The sequence below is a fragment of the Vespa velutina genome, chromosome 5 (assembly GCF_912470025.1).
Source record: "Vespa velutina chromosome 5, iVesVel2.1, whole genome shotgun sequence".
In the NCBI taxonomy this organism is placed as follows: Eukaryota; Metazoa; Arthropoda; class Insecta; order Hymenoptera; family Vespidae; genus Vespa; species Vespa velutina.
Genome location: NC_062192.1, coordinates 355,158 through 372,839, shown reverse-complemented (window position 1 = coordinate 372,839; position 17,682 = coordinate 355,158). Strand labels below are relative to the sequence as shown.

At 38.0% G+C, this 17,682-nt stretch overlaps 1 protein-coding gene across 1 annotated transcript; it reads right to left on the bottom strand.

Annotated features, from left to right (window-relative positions):
* Positions 1-3,868: 3,868 nt before the first annotated feature.
* LOC124949055 (dynein axonemal heavy chain 7-like) lies at positions 3,869-16,764 on the bottom strand. The gene is given in 26 exon segments (XM_047493572.1): positions 3,869-4,085; positions 4,154-4,435; positions 4,511-4,662; positions 4,726-4,963; positions 5,224-5,546; positions 5,623-5,863; positions 5,954-6,118; positions 6,197-6,495; positions 6,601-6,781; positions 6,972-7,342; positions 7,409-7,635; positions 7,702-7,893; positions 8,058-9,136; positions 9,282-9,470; positions 9,579-10,630; positions 10,633-10,828; positions 10,894-11,067; positions 11,133-12,188; positions 12,284-12,415; positions 12,487-12,684; positions 12,743-14,128; positions 14,310-14,425; positions 14,523-14,959; positions 15,030-15,410; positions 15,513-16,341; positions 16,512-16,764. Coding segments are annotated over 26 exon segments (10,341 nt in total). The 5' UTR covers positions 16,750-16,764; the 3' UTR covers positions 3,869-3,878.
* Positions 16,765-17,682: the final 918 nt, after the last annotated feature.

Here is a 17,682-nt window from a genome sequence, read left to right as displayed (position 1 = left end):
TCAATATTAATAATTGACGTATACTCGATCGACCAATCGTACCCTCCAAAATTAATCCATACATATAATACTCACCTAGTAATAATCGTTAATATCCATCTCATATTAACTAATTATTATAAAATAGTTTGAGCCTGAATTTAGTTTTTTTTCATAAAATATTAATTGTTTTACTTCTACGAAAAACGAGTAAAAAAAAGACAAAGTTCGAGTAAAAAAATAACAAAGACTTGAATTTACGTAAGAAAGGTCAAACCAACCACGTTCTTAAGTTATTTTTCGTTTTTCTTTGATGTGAACTAAATAGCAGATTATTATATAATTAAGAAAAATATTTTCAATAAAAATTAATGAGTATATTTTCTGCCTCGTTTTCATAAAAATTGATGCAATCTCTATTTGCTAATCCATCTGTATCAACGATTTGATCGAAGTAATCGATGAACTTTCGTTTGGCCAATCATAATATCATCTACGTAAATTCATCATACTCCTAACAATCCGGAAATCGGGAGGAAATGAATCCTTGAATAAAAATACGGAAAGTATGTATTAAACAAGAGAGACAGAGACAGAGAGAGAGAGAGAGAGAGAGAGAGAGAGAGAGAGAGAGAGAGAAAGAATAGAGCCCTACCCTTCCGTCAGAAGCAAACAGACAATTTCGTCAAATATAAGGCGGAAAAAGTAAAAGCATGCCCCGTTCGTTGTTTCTAATCCCTTCCACTCGTTTTACCCCTTCTTCGTCTTGTCTGTTGGCGATGGTTCAAAGGGGTAAATGTAGGTGCGACAAAGAAATTCAGATGAAGGTCACTTTGCCAATAAGAAGAGCAGAGGAGAAGAGGAGGGACGGAGGTTGGTAGCTGCACGAACGAGGAAGCTTGAAGAAGGCTGAAGGGTCGAAAAAGCTCTAGGTGTGAGTTTTCGAGGCTACCCTTGTTCCTTCAATTCCTTCCTTTCTCTACTCTCTCATCTTTTGCATCATCGGATCAGGAACTAACTTTCATTCGTGTGATATATTCCATGACCTGACACGCCCCGTTTAGGATTCGTACTGATTGCAAATTATCTCCTCTTCTCAGATACTCTATATTGGAGAAACTCGATCGAGACACGGTATGATTGAACAATGAACAAGGAACTCATCATTTACATAAGAGTGCATCTTCTAATGCCTTTCGCAAAATCTCTTGATCCGAAATTTGATTTAAGCTTCTTGACTAATTGTATGAATACATATGTTCATGGATATATAGACCGATTTTAATAGGGTATTAAAAATGAATAAAGATTTCACAGATCAAGACTGCCAACAAGAAAATCTTGATGAATAGGACGATCTACGAAGTCTTTGTTTCTTGAACATGTAGACAATTTTAGTTATTAAATCATCTTAAAGTAGACGGTCAAAGATATTTCCAATTTTAATCGCACAATACCTTATCCATACTCTTTCATTTTTCCTCTCATTTCGCATATACTGTCGATAGAAATACGAATTACTATAATTATCGATAATCAAATTTTTTTCTTTGGACTTTATATTCGCCTATTTCAATCGGCCTGCAACGGCACTAGTCGTCTATCCTAATATTAATATATGTAGGTACAAAGACATTCATAGACAAGCTAGCCATCTGAAAGTCTATGCAAAAATTCATCGAGAAGGACGAGAGGCAAGAAAAAATCATGTGGAAGGGGTTGGGACGAAAGGAAAGAATGATGGAATATCGTTTTGTAGAAGGGACGTAGGAGAAAGGACGAAGATTAACGAGACGGGGACGAGAAAGAGGGAAGAAGCTGGAGTATGAGAGATAGATAGATAGAGAGAGAGAGAGAGAGAGAGAGAGATAGAGAGAGAGAGAGAGAGAGAGAAACGTGCGAGAAAGGGGAAAAGCCGAGATACGGGGAGAGATCAATACGGGGTCGCTAGGCAACGAGCCTCCGGCGATCTCGGTCCGGGTAGACAGGGTGCCGCCACCGAGGTAACACACACACACACATACACATACGTGCCACCCACTTTTCCTCAACCTCGATGCTGCCACGACGCCCGCGGCTCTTCTATCTCACTCACTCACTCTCTCTCTCTCTCTCTCTCTCTCTCTCTCTCTCTCTCTCTCTCTCTCTCTCTCATCTCATCTCATGGACGTTGTATGTATACGTCGCCTCGCCTTCGAAATCTCTCCCGCACCTGCCTTTGCCCTCTTGATATCCCCTTGCAATATTTACGATAACGATTTGCATAGGAATTCACGCTTTACCTGAAAAAGCAAGGTGATCATTGTTTCGATGAATCGAACGCGATCGTGAGTCGAGTCGTTACAATATTTAATATTTAATTTGATAGATTTCGTGGATATGGAATATAGATGAATTTTAATTTCAACATGATGTATTCCTTTGATAAATGTCGTATTTTGCATGAAATATCATTTTGATGAAAATTTAATTCACAAGTCGAGAAATATGTAGTTTTAGTCATTATAGTGGATAAAGTATCAAGCTTAATTATGATCAATTTATGTTTATTGAGATTGATATCAAAAGAATCTCTTTCTTCTTCTCTTCTCTTCTCTTCTTTACTTTTCCTCTCTCTTCTCTTGTATAAAGATAAACCTTTACGTTTCCTTCAAATTTTATATCTTTTCGATAGTTCATGAGAACCAACGAGTGATCACGTTAGTGATTTTTCACAGTAAAAGTCTTTAGCGCGGATCGACCGTCCTACAAAGATTTACGATATGGGAGAAAGGAAAAAGTATAGTCCTAGAGGTGAGAACTAATCGAAAAGGACGAATTCGGTGGATGAAATTGAATCGAGCTTTTTCCTTTTGATCCATCAATCGAACGTCCATCGCTTTTCTTAACCGAGAGTAAGTTCGGATTTTGTGAATTGGAACGACTGAAAGATTTCAGTATCGATTGTAGGTTTTAACATATAATTCGTGGATAGCCCTGCGACGTCGACCGATCGAACAAAGCTTCGTTTTGTTCCGATGTGAATTGTGAGTCGAGTTCGATGAGTTCTCCACATATCGGGGATAAGTTAAGCCCGTGTGCGAGTTTATTCGTCGAACGGGCATGGCTGGATTTAGTTGGATGCAGCTTGCATGAAAATGTTGAGTTTATACGATGGAAAGCAGTTCGATTCGCGCGCTCGATTCGTCTCCTTCGAACGATAGCTTTGATGTTGCAACGAGAGCTCGAATATCCTCTTTCGAATGTAGAGAAAGAGATGAGGAGAAGGATAGAGATATCGTCTCACTAACGCATTACTTTTTGCAATATTTTCATCGGAAGCTGCCCGTGCATATTGAAAAATACGAATTTCCTCCGATATTTTCCAATCGTCATATTCGATATTTTCGAGAAGCATTATGTACTAGCAATCATCGCGAAACGCATACTTCTTCGGAAATGTACTATTTTTTATAATAAATAAATGAATAAATAAAATAATGGTATAGAAGAATATAAGTAGTTGTTCTTAAGAAGGAGGTAGCGAGAAAAGAAAGGCACGATGTTTCGATCGAAGGACGTCAAGTGTGAAGCAGCAAAGGCTATTTTTAATTGTCGATAAAATCCATATCGTCGCTTCGGGTACACCCTTACGCGTGAATTCTCTTCGTCGTTAGAGCCGGTCAACGTTACGTCTACGTGATTGTGCATGAATGAAGTGTAAACAAAATTGAAGGCTTTTTTCAAGGCCTTCAATCCTCTTCTTTTTGTTTCGTTTCTCTCTCTCTCTCTCTCTCTCTTTCTTTTTTACTCTCTACACACACGCGCGCGCACTTATTAAAAAGACAGAAAGAGAGAGAGAGAGAGAGAGAGAGAAAGAGTGTATTATAGAAGCCTAGTGATCCCCTTTTCCATTTCCATTAATGCGATAATTGGCATAGCATGGCAACGCCTCTGAGAATCCAATGCTCTGATGAAAGTTCCGTCGGGAGCCATACGGCGATTACAAAGTTCGTCGAATGTCCAGTCGTCGAAAGTACACCCCTCCTTTCTGCTGTCTTGTAAACTGGACAGATGTAAGTATTTCTCTCCGATACTTCATCCTTCGTCTTCGGGATGAACCATATCTAAAGCATCATATGAATCATATCTATAATTCTAATAATGTTCTTTGCGTTTTAACGAGATCACTTACGTAAGGTACATTTTCGTATAAAATTTTTGGCAAGGATTCGTCTAATTTCATAGTCGTCATATTGAAACGAGCCCCGTCGAGAAATAATCCATAAACATAAACCCCATCGTCAGGAGGTACATCGAATATCGTTTCTTTTAATGGTTCGAAATCGTATATTAACAAATCTATAGGAATCTTGTATTTTCTCGAATAATTTTGTCGAGCACCGGTAAGAAAAGCTTGGGTGAAATAAAATCCAGAGATCCAGAATGTTATAGGGGCACCTTCCTCGTACCAAGTCTGTTAGTCGAATAGATGAAACAATGTAAGTCGTTTTAAGTAAGTACATATGTAAGATAGAATGCAGATGATCACCTGAAGGAAATTCAATCTTTTTAAGAAATCGAGAATATAACTGCCAAGTGGTTTCAATGAGGGATAAGAGTTTCTCATCCATATTTCCGGTATCTTTCCTATCATTATCGACGTATATACCTCTTCAAGATCCGGGTTCATGATCAGAAGACCTAAGGTCAATTTCACGATACTATGAAAAAGTCATCGAAGCGCGAAACCGATTCATCGTATACCTTTAATCGCTTTCTGAACGTTCACGACACTGCTCCTAATCGTTTGCAATAGCTTGTTGAATCTTCCCATTTCTTGAACCAATACCGTATTCATGCTTTCTTCATACAATGTAGGATATTTTTCCAGTGCATCCGTGAGATTAAAATCGTTAGGTAGCTTTGTCAAAATGTCGTTGGCGACAGCGAAAACAATATCGTCTGGCAATTTTTCTGTATCTACTTCAGTTTCTGCTGTATCCTTCACGTAAAAAACATATAACATTTATTAACGTCAACTCAACGATTACAACATCGACATCGATTGTTTCTATGATCTATTAATACTTAATTTTACCTTACTCCTTAATTTCTTTATCTAACGCACGCAATGAAAAAAGTATAATTAATACGTTTCATGTTTCATTTTGCTTATTATACGTAACTTACCTTTACTTCTTCCGATTCCTAGTAGCAACACATCAAGGAAAAATTATAATGAATTCTAAACTACGATAAAACTTTTACGTTCGATTTCTTTATTATGCATTATACCTGTGTAGTTAGGAGCGATGTAAACATCAAATATGTTTCCTGCTGATCCTTAATAATGTCCGCATTCTCGTTCATACCGAAAATACTAGGGGCGGTTGTCATAGGAAGCGATTTAATGTATTCCAGAAATTCTTCGTGCTTGTCAACTTGCGGCACATAATAAATACCAGTTTCATCAAAGGAATAATTTTCTATCGTTACCGATTCCTCGCAATAATATCTCTGTAAAATTGTTGTTAACGTTCTCCTATCCCATTCGTCGGTTACACGTCCACCGTAATTACATTCGCCTTGAAAATAAAATATAATCATATATCCTCCGATCATATTTGAAAGCAGCTCGTTATAATCGTTATCTTTCAATACCTGTCAAATATTTCAGTGCAGTGAACTGAACGTCTTCGTATTGATCCAAAAAAATTTTCAATTGCAGGGCACTAATTCTGAGATCGGTCTCATTAAATTCATATTGATTGTTCCAACCGATCGGACCGAATTTTCTTCGTTCCTGTATAATCGCATGGAAGAAGCATAAGCAAAATAAAAGTTTCTTAAAATTTTCGATTTGCTTCGACGATTCGAAAAATTCTTCTTCGGATATGGGATCCTTGAATGCATTCGTTAAAAAATCATATTTTAATATCAATAGAATATTGTCGCATCTACTGTGAAAAATATATTTTAATTTCGACGTTACTTGTAAATAAGACCTAGTGATATTAGCACGCAATCCTTTAGGAGGTTCATTGGTCATCTTAACTCCATCTTGAAGTATGCTAACCGGAAAGTGATCGACTGGATAACTAGTCAGCCATAATCGAAAATCCGGATGGACAGTTTCGATAGTGAAATTATCGCAAATCTAAAAAGATCTTCATGCTGACTTCGTATTTCGAAAAAATATACATGGATGAGATGAGAACGAGTAGGGCGTGTTTACCTTTTCCAGAAGTGGCATGAAACTTTTAGCAAGGTGACAATTTTGTAGAACAACCCAAGTACCATTTTTCGTACCCTCGTCGATGAGCTCTGTAGCGATAACACCTTGTCCTTGGCCGAGGGATAAGGAAAAAAGCCTATTAGTTCCAAAGCCCTGATCATCCGCGAATTTCAATAAAATGGCCATAGGATCGGCACCAGGTGTAAGGACGAATATAAGGGGTATACAAGAATGTGAATCCGCGTAAGCAGCTATCAAATCGAATGGTGGCGGCTCGATAAATTCTCGTCCTAATTTTTCTACAAGGAAAAGAAAAAAAAAAAAAAAAAAAGAAAAAGTAAACAATATTTCATCACGAAAGATCCAAATACTTATGTATTTTTTTAATTAAATTCTCAAGTTACCTTCCACGAAATTTTGTACAGCAGGCACAACTTTGTCAGGTCGTATACACCGTAACACCAGCATTCTTTCGAACATGGAGAGTTTATCGTAAGGTATAGGAAAAATTAATTTTTCAGGTTCTTTATCATCAAATATGGACTTCCAAGCGTCGATGTTCTCGACGAAAACATCTTTGATTTTCTGTCAATATAAAAACTAGCGGATATGCATACGTATATCTTTAGAATAAATTTACGAATCGACAATAGACGAGTCGATATTGATTCGAACGAACAAAAAAGAAAGAAATGAATGAATAAGTAAAAAATAAAAATTAGTTCCGAAATTTGTACCATTTTTTAATCGGAAGGATAAAAACGTATGCTCTTACCAGAAAACCCGTAACTTCGCTCAGACGACACAATTCATCCCAGGACTTTGTTGGAAGCCATTTGGTAGGATTTTCGAAAGGGTTTTCAAGACCAACACCGCCTGTTAGCAAAAACGTCCATTGTGCCATCGATATCTCTCCTTTCTTGTTCAATAGATTTACCACCAAAAGTAGAGAGAAGAGAAGCTTATCTTTCTCAAACAACGACCGACATATGTTCACATAGAGTGAACGAGTGAAAAATTTGGTGAGGTCTTGCAATCGTTGCTGTATATCTTCAACTACTGGAGTATTTTCGATAGTATGCTTAAAGAGATTGACGAACCAAACCAAAGAATATTGATACATCGGATCGATATTTGCCAAGACCGCTGCGAATGTCAACGTTTTCTGCCGTTAGTTTCACGATCTGAGAACAAATCGGACAAAAGCCTTACCAATTGTAAAAAAGAGAACTGTACTATAAACGGCAATGGACGTGTATTGCAATCTTGCTTCGTCGATGGACTTTTCGGTGACTTCGGCAACCGCTTGTTTAGCTTGAATCTCGTCGGCAAGAATTTTCGAAGAACTGAGAATATGAATCGCTGTTTCATCTTCGAGAATATTCTCCTCGGACGCGGATAATACTTCCAATATCTTGTCTTCTATTTCCTTTAGCATTCTACAATTATTAATAATGATTTGTCATGTTATTTACGACATAATATTGTCTTTCCATTTGTCATACTTTTTATTGGCTGCACCCTGAATAATCAATTGATTCTTTTCTGACTCCAAATCTGGCCTCTCTTTTGCAACGACAATACCCAATAGTTGATCTTCCAGTCCAATTGGAGTAATCATAAAATTCAATAAAGTAACTTTTACTATTACTTCAGGCAGATAATGTGGGTTGCGTAATTTCGTGGTGATGTAAAATCTGTATGAAAAAACGTATGACCATCTTGTATCTAATATATCGAAAAACTTAATAAACCGACGCGATGGAAGAATGAAATTTAATGATCGAATTACACGGATTTCTATCCAAAAGTTTTATTGCTAAAGAATATCGTAAATTCGCAGATAGCTGCACGAACGTACCGGAATTTATCGGAATACTCGATAATGGAGTCCCCGAGTTTAATGCAAATCTCACCGCCAGATTTAAAAGTCTGCTTCAATAAAAGGGGTTCCAGAGCGGCATCCAATTCTTCGCCAATGTTCTCCAGTAACACAGGTTGACCGAACTGTATGGCATTCTCAAGAACTCTCATATAATCCGATTGATCCAATTTAATAACATTAATATTAGATGCCTTCTCCATATTCTTCACCCACTTGTTCGCTTGACTCTGAGGATCGATCATGAGAGGCCATCGTCGAGCGTTCGTTACGATTATTGCATTATCGATCGAAAAGAGATCACTTGGAAGACCAAAAATATTCCATGATCTGATCAGGACAGGATCGCCAAGGACTTGAGTCAATTGATAGTCTTCCGTGCAAATCACATGAAGATCTATACAAATTTGTACCCAGTTTTCAATTTGTTTCTGTCGGTATTGCGTCGTAAAAACACCCAAGTAGGCTACAATACCGGATCCAATAAGAATGTCACCGGTTAATGAATAGTAACGTTCTCCCAAGGCCTTAGCAGTGTCAGACCATCTTGTATATTCTCCTCCTAAACCACCGATCAATTCTTTTGCTCTTCTGAGTTTTTCTTCGCAGTCGAGAACTTCATCGGTCATGGCTTTGTATTCGGCCTCTCTTTGAGCCAAAAGCTTTTCCAGATTGGTCAGTCTTTCTTGCACCTCTTGCAATTGACTCCTCTTAATGTTCAATTGTTTCATAGCAACCGCATAGTCACCTTCCGCTTGAGCCAACGCTTCCTTTTTAGGCGCGACGACTTTAGCGACCTTGTCGTATTCGGACAACGCGATAACCCATCTACAGAGACCCTCGCAAGCCGTAGAAACGTGTCTAACCCTTTCAGGATCGAAATCCGGATTTGTCAAAATAGTCGTACGTATCTTTGTCATTATTTTCTCTGGGACATTGTCTTTGTCATAAAGTAAAAGCGATTCTAGAAATTTCATATCCCCTAAAATTCGAAGAGAGGCCTTCCAATAATCTTCTACGATTCCTTCTGGCGTATGAACTCTATCTGGCTTGATGTCCTATAATATATCCTTTTTCTTATTCAATATCGCGTATTAAAGTATTACTCGATAAAAGGAAAAAAAGAAAAAAAAGAAAAAAAAAAAATATATATATATATATATATATATATATATATATATATATATATATATTGCGTATGACCTTTAATATGCAAACGGCCTCCATGACTAGCCTTACACCGGCCGGAGGACGTTTCATAGATTTAACGATCTGAATATCCTGAGAAGTGAGGGTGTTCAGAGCGGCATTCGCTGCATTTAATATCGGCATAACTTCTTGCAAATCGGCATCGCATTCCGCACGTATCGCATCTGCTTCTCCAGCAACCACCTGCGTTATTTGAAACAACAGACGTGAACGGAAAATCGCATTAGGACGGATGACAAAAAACATTTATGCATAAACAAAGGCATGAAAAGATGTTCAATATGAATTTACCAAAGCAGCTTGTTCGTCTACTTTGACGATTTGTTCCATCGCGCTAACTTCTTCGCTCTCATTTTGCACGTCGCGAAACATCGCTTCGACATCTTTCGCAGCAACTATTAATTTCGGCTGCAAAGCTACCAGTATCTCTTGCATCTTCTCTACCTGCTTATGTGTACTGTCTAATTTTCCAAGGCCCGCTTCGTATCTTCTTTTACTTTCGAAAATTTCTCTCCTTTTCTTCCCTAGAAGATCTTTGAACGTGTTAATTAATTCGAGGTACGAGGTGGGCGTGACGTAATTATATCTCCTGGCCTTCCTTAAAAATTCCTTCGAGAGTTCCTGCGTCGACGTATGAAAGAATTGACACATTTCGATGCAAGCGTCGCGTTCTTCGACCGGCATTTCTATATCCCTTAAAAATTTGGTAGCCACCGCAAGAAGTGCATCCTCCGGCCAAGGTTGAAACCAATCGATCGTACAACAGTTGACTAAAGCAGGAAATTTACGAATTCTTATACGGAAGTTGTCACCGATCGGTGACATCGTTACAACCACGTGCAAATGTTCACGAACTGTCTGTACAAAAAAGTTGAAGAGAGCTACGGGACTGCCATCGGTTTGTACCGATTTGTCTCTCTGCCTATCGATTTGTCGCATATTCTCACATATCTCCGATTTCTCGTCGAGAGCAAAAAGATTCGGAACTTCACCGGAATTTAACAAGTTGCTCACATCCTCCAAGAAAATTTCCTCTTTAATCTGAGTGTCCATAAAGAGAAATGCGGTATGCAGATCGCTCGCAGCACTTCTCTTCAAAATAGTCTTCAAGTCCTCGTGCCATTCGTGAAGGCCATACTGTTGAGACATTTCTACTTGAAAAAGGTCATAATCCGAAATGTGAACGGCTAGCCTCGTTAACGATTGCCGACCGGAACCACCGACGCCAATGAGCATTGCATGACTTCGGGGCTGCATCATTACTCGGCAAATCTTTGAAAGATGTTCTATCGCAAATCTGAAAAGAAAGAAAATCGTCATACGTAGAGATAATACGTGACGTTTACGTAATGTAGAAAGATTTCGAACCTAAAGAGAACCAGATTCATGGGTGTCCTTGATAACTCGTTATATTCTGTTAGATAATCATCTACTACAAAAGCAAGTTTATCCCAGTCATCCACCTCTACGTATAATTTTTTATCAGCCATTGGATCTTGAAAATCGCAATAAACTAAATTCCGTAGTTGCAATTCCGTTATCTGATAATCCATAAAGGAAAAATAAATTAAAAATGTGAAAACAATTTAAATATTAGATATCTTACTTCGGTTTCAGATCCTTCAAGCAGATCATTGAAAAGGTGTTCCATTTTATCGTCCATATAATCTCTCACTGTTTTCTTTATTTCTTCGACTAACCATCGAATGTCCATGTCGTCCACAAGACGATCTCCGTAAACGCGAAGGACTTCGTGAACCCACAAACGTTTCATTCCAGCCTACGATTACGTCGTCGTGCAATTAGAAAGTATAAAATAAATCATTGAGATTCGTTGTCACTTACGAGGGTAGAAATCGACTCGGGAGTGGAAAGCAAGATGCCTTGAATGACTCTTGAAAAATCACGCAAATTGAACAAGTAATGAGATTTGGCAGGTATAGGTAGAAGATATTGTCTAGTTTTTTTGTAAATATTCAATGTAGCATTAACGATATAATCGACGCAAGGATCGAAAAGAGATGAAAAATCTTGGCCTTTCAAATGCCAAGACATTATTTTACTGAAGATCATTACCATGACCTCGTCATCGAACTCGGATATGCCTAATGTAACAAAGTGCCTCTTGAATCTCGGCGTAACATCGAGACCGGTCGCCGGTGGTCCCATAGCGCAAATTAATTGAATATCCATCAGCTTGATCGGTACAACTTCCTGCAGATCATACCAGGTCGAATGATCCAATAATTGTCGAAGCAATTCGATGGGTGGCTGAGCACCATATTCTTCCTTTTGCGGCATAGAAATGTCATCGACGAAAACGACGCAGTAAGAACCGGGTGTGGCCCCGTATACGCCTTTCTTCCTTCTATCTAATTTACTCATAATAATATCTTGCGTCTGATTGGCCGTCGTTTGTGCCGAGAATATTGCAAAGAGCGGCTTGAATATCTCAGAATTATTTCTCTTCAGAAGAAAATCCATAATGTACACCGACTTTCCTGTACCAGTCGGGCCAACCAGAAGCACAGGTTTATGGTGACATATTAAATATCGGAAAATATGAAAATATCGTATTGTCTCGACAGTCGAGACAATTATTTGATTCACTGGTATATCTTGTGGTATTGGTGGAACATCTTGCAAATCATCCAGCCAAGGTTTCCACTTTCCTTTACCTTCTTTTACAAATTTATAATCGTAAACCAATCCGATTATTGGCATAGCAGAGACATAGGGCTTTTTTAAATCAGGAATTTCATCGGTTATAGAAAATCGTTCTCTGACGTCAATTGCAAATTCGGTAGCTAAAAGCGCTCTAAAGAGTATATTGAACCATTCTCGATAATTTACCATCAGCGTTCCGCCCATCGCCCAGATACAAGAAAATAAGAAGCAACCCTATGATAGGACAGACGATACGATGAAGTAATATTCTTCCTATCTTCATGATCAACGTGGCTCAATATGCGCCAATATGAATAAGAAAAGATTACCTCCACCTGAGCTCTAACATCCAAATCCGATAACGTACGAATATAATTTTCATCGTAAAAATCGTCCATGAAACAATCAAAAAAATGCATAATCGATCTCGTGAGATTAGCGTCTGGCATAATGATCATTTCCTAATTGCGAAAAAGAGATCGGGTACAGAGAATCGATCTAGTACAAGAATGAAAATCTGTTGATTATCTACCTTAGCTCCGCAACGACGTATTAAATGTAAAAGAGGTGGACAGAATCTCATATACATTTGCTCCAGGTGATTTTTGACGTGTTCATTGATCGAAGAAGGAAGCGTGTTTAGCCAAGAAGTTAATAGCGGTCTCCAGCCAAGACTTATCGGTTCCATATATATCATACCACATCTCGATACAGTGGCCGGAGAGGCGACCTGAGAAATAATGAGAATTAACAGATTTTAATATTAAAGATGGTGTCATCTTGAGTACCTCCAAATCCATGGGTTCAAAAATCAAATTCGTCGTGGGCGCCAACTGGATAATTTCTCCCGAAGTGAGACAGAGCTTTTTGTTATCGTCCAGTACGGTATTCATATTTTCGATCCACAACGCGTCTACGGGTCCGTCAAATACCAACCACTTTCTGTTCTCGTTAGTAGAAACCGCAAATGCCCTATAACTAACAGCGAGCACTCCATCGCTCCACTCGTGAGAGGCAGGGTCAAACTGACCATAGAGTTGACCCATCGTGATAGCCTTAGGATTGATGACGGTAATCTCCACTCGATGCTCATCCATCAGTCCACGATCCTCGAGCAAACCCAGGCAATCGGCCAACATCCTGTAAGCGGTAGTCTTTCCACCAAAGGGTAAACCAACGACCATGAACCCATGTCGAACGATCATCATCTCGTAGATCTGTTGTATTTTTCCGAGAAATAAATCCGTACATTGAATATTTGCTGCCTGACAGGCGTCTCTAGTACACTGGTTGATATGCGTGTAATCTGGACTAGGTAGCACAATGCCAGGGAATAGATCCGAAGCTATTCCTTCGAAAAGTGGAAGATCGTGAACGAGGAACTTTGGCAGATTAACGTCCAAGATACTCCTCAATATTAATATATCTTCTGATTCCTCGGGATATCGCAATTTTAAATTTCCAGCAGCAATTAGAACTGACTTAACGGCTCTCATACCGTAATCGTAATGATGTTGACTACTAAGTTGCTCGGAACAAAGCTTATAAGCTGTAACGATCTTAACCGCGAGAGGTCTTCCATTATAGAAACCATAAGAATAAAGAGTATTCTCGGCTATGAGCGCGTAATCGGGTACCATCATGGCAACCGGTCGGAAGAGAGCTTTCAAGTTATCCGGTAATTCCGATCTTCCAGCGTAACCAGGATTCATCGTGATGAAGATAGCACAGGTAGGATCTATAAAGATCTCCGTTCCCTCGAAAATAATCTTTTCGGCCCCGGCATTGACAGCACGTTGTATCGTTAAGATTTGTTGCGCAACGACCGAAAGTACTTCGAGATCGATGCGATTGAACTCGTCGAAGCAAGACCAAGCACCGCAAGAAGCAATACCTTTGAAGAATTTACCAAGTGCTAAATAATCGAGACCCTCCGAACAATTGAAGACAACGCACTGCTTGGCCATTGCCTTTGCTAGATCCTTTGTCGTTTCAGTTTTTCCCGTTCCTGCTGGTCCCTCGGGCGCGCCACCCAAATGAAGGCTCAAAGCACCAAACAGTGTACGATAACATCGATCGGTCAATGGTGTTATCACTAATCTCGATGTGTTTCCGAGATATTCGTAACCATATGCTATATACGAATTTATCATATAAGCCCACATGTTTTCGTCCTAATTGAAGAAAATTTTCAACATATATATCGATATATATGTTATGCGTTATACATACATGCATGCGTACATGCATACATGCATACATACATACATGTGTGTGTGTGTGTGTGTGTGTGTGTGTGTGTGTGTGTGTCGATCTAAATAAGCATATTCGGATATTCATCGATATCCTATTTACCAGCCAATAATAACGAAGTTGACAAAGCCACCTAAAATCACTGTTTTTCGTTACTTCCTCCTGACAGAGACTTTCGAGCACGTCCTTCCCATGAACATCCATTGTAACCAAAGCTTCTAATATTTAAGAAATATCGATATATCAGAAAACGATAAAATTTTCATAAAAATCAAAAATATTATTGTGCATTAAATATCGAATCCATTTGATTACCTAATGAAATACGATTCTGCTTCGGTAGCTTCCCTCTTATTATCGATATGATGTCATTTAATTCTGTTTGACTTTGATTGAAATAATCACGTAGACCGTCAACGCCACGTAACATCCCTTCTTCGATTTGTTGAGTCCAATACATTTGTCCAACACAGAGAATGGTTTGTCCAGGCCAATCTAAAACCCATGCCACTCTTTCCTTTATGAAATAAGCATCTAGCGCATCTTTTACGACTTGCCGTATGCTTTGTCGCATTAATCTTTCCAGTTCGATCAACCATTTCTCGACTTGGCCTCTTGCTGCCGTAGTTGATATCGTATTTATTAAAAGTACCTCTTCGTCTTGGGATGATATCATTGCTAGTACATCGAGTTCTTCGTTAAACTTTAATTTGGCTATTCCTTCGAAACATTTCTTCAAATGTGGCTGAACTCTATATCATATTATCAATATATTTCAGCGTTATATGACAAATATCCGATCGTGTAAGCGAAAATACTTACCTCATAGGGTCTTTGGTCTCCGAAAGTATTTCTAATAACTCGTCATTCGACAAGAAGAAAAAACGGGGAAAGAATAATCTTTTCTTCTCTAAATAATCATTAAGACCTTTCTGAATTAATTCGAGGAAGGCAAAACTTTTCTTCAACCTTTCCAACATTTTATCTATTTCAATGACGGTTAATACGCGAGGATCGGCTTCGACAGTTTTCATTATATCACGCCACGTTTTGTCAACTGCTGAAAATTTTCGGCCCTCCTCCGGCATTTGCTGCTGAATATCGGGAGATGAGAAGATCGGTTCTAAATACATCCAGATGGATTGAACCTTCAACCACTGATCCAAAATATCTTCTAATAAATGTAGCTTGTGTAACCATTTCCTGTTAGAAATAAAGAAAATTATGATATTATACACGTCTCCTTTCATCGCGTGTGATTTTATTTAAAATTTATAAAAACAATAGATAAAAGATCGAACGTACAGAATTCGTGGCTCAAAAGGTTTGATTTGAGGCGAATTTCTAATAGTAATCGCTTTCATGATATGATCATCGAGTAACAATTGTATCTCGTCAACACTTGCAAGCACATACGTGCCAGTGTCCTTATAAGGATTGATAGTAAAAGCCAAATCTAACCATTCTTTTTCCATCTTGTCCATAGCCCTCTCTAAATTGTTCTCCTTGGTGGCACCCTCGGATATGTCTTCAAACTGATCAATATATCTGTCCAAATGCATATCAAGTATTTTTTCAAGTGTTAGATCGGCATCAAATTTTATAGGAATATCAATAATATTTGAAATTTGAATCCAATGACGGGCCTTTAATCCAGGATTACCGAGTGTCAAGATTACAGGCATACGATCTTTAAAATCTTCTATTCTTTCGAGTACCGTAGCGGCTAAATTTCTAGATTCAGGCTCTAGAAAACTTTTTTCCAGCTTATAAATCGATCTATAAGCTTGGTCAACTTCGTCGTTAATAATTTCTGGTTCGTAACTACCGATCATGGATTTTATCCATTGGTCGTATTTGATAAGGTATTCGCAAGTAGTATCGAAGAGTCTCTTAAAAGGTGCTAATCGATCAGCAATTTTTTTACGAAGCGGATATTGAGTTATCTCCCAACCAAAGGATGTCTCTTCCTCGTTGAATTTGTCGATCTTTTCCATAGCGGCGATCAACTTATTCTCCAAGGTCTGAGCCTTCTTTTGATATCGGAACACCTCATCGATGTCTCCCCAATATTGTACGTCTTCCACCTGTTCGGCATAAGCTTCCAATTCTTCTTTAAATTTTTGATATCTAACTGTTTGAAAGGATATAACGAAGATTGCATTAAAAATTAACGCGAATTCTCTCCTTTTATTACGAGTTTCACAAGAAAAATGTGACTATCCTGTATTAAGTACGTTTGGAAAGTACGAGTTTAGAAAATGAAGATTATCATGAAAACTTGAAAGACAATTAAAAGCGCACCTTTAAGAGCGTCTTGAAATTCTTTAATCTTATTCTCAACCATCGATCGATTATCCTCTAGAATCTCGGGAATCTTATGATACCATTGGAAGGCAGTGTTATTCCTATTTATTTCTTCTTTCGTCAATAAGTGATAGTTCGAAAGAAGAAGAATGTGATCCATTATAGTCTGCAGTTTATCTTCTAAATTCGTCAGCGTGATATCCTCGATTTTTCTTACATAAGCAATTAACTCCATTAAAATGGAAGTGTTTGCTGGTTGACTCAAAATATTATCCGTTATTGTCTTATATTCTTCTATAATGCTAAATTCTAAATATTAGAACCTTTCCAATCGATATTTTTTAAAACATATATTATACATAAAATGAAGGACATACTTTTCCCCGATAGTCTGATATATAGTAACTAAATGATTAATTAGTGCGTCTTTGAAATCATTAACTTCATTAACTAAAAATTCGATGAATGTCTTGAGAGAGATTTCAAAAAATTCTTCGAATATGGTCTTTTCAATTTCTAACGGGATATTTATTAAAAGTTTGTGATAGAATTCAATCTTCTCCTCGTAATTTTTTAAAGTATTCATTTGATCTGCCAGAAAAAGATTTACAGCTTCCTTTTCTTGATCGTCGTAAAGATGCATATACCTGCGATATCGAAATATTAGAAGATCTATTTTTAAAGAGAAGCGTATATTATTATATTAATTACTCGTTCAGTTTCACTAGATATTCTTCCGGAAGAAGCCTTAATCTTTCAATCAAATCGCAAATTTCTTTTTTCGATTCTTCGATCATAGTCTTTGATATGTTCGGCTAGAAGAATAAAAAATTATAGCGATTTCTAGATAAAATAACAGTCTCTCCCCCTCCCCTCCACCCCCTCCCCCTCTCTCTCTCTCTCTCTCTCTATCTGTCTCTTACGAAATACCTTAAGAAATGTTTGCGGACCACCCCAGTCGAGATAAAGTTGAGTTTCGAGTCTTTCGAAATTTTGCACTGCCTCGCAAAAATTGTCTAAAATATTGCAAAACGTTTCTTTAAATTGTTCGAACGTCGGTTCGAATACCAAATTCCTCGATTTTATTACTAAATTTATTTTAAAACTAGAAGTGGAAGGCTGTTAAATAAAGGAAAATTTTAGGATAGTATTTCGTAATAAACGATGG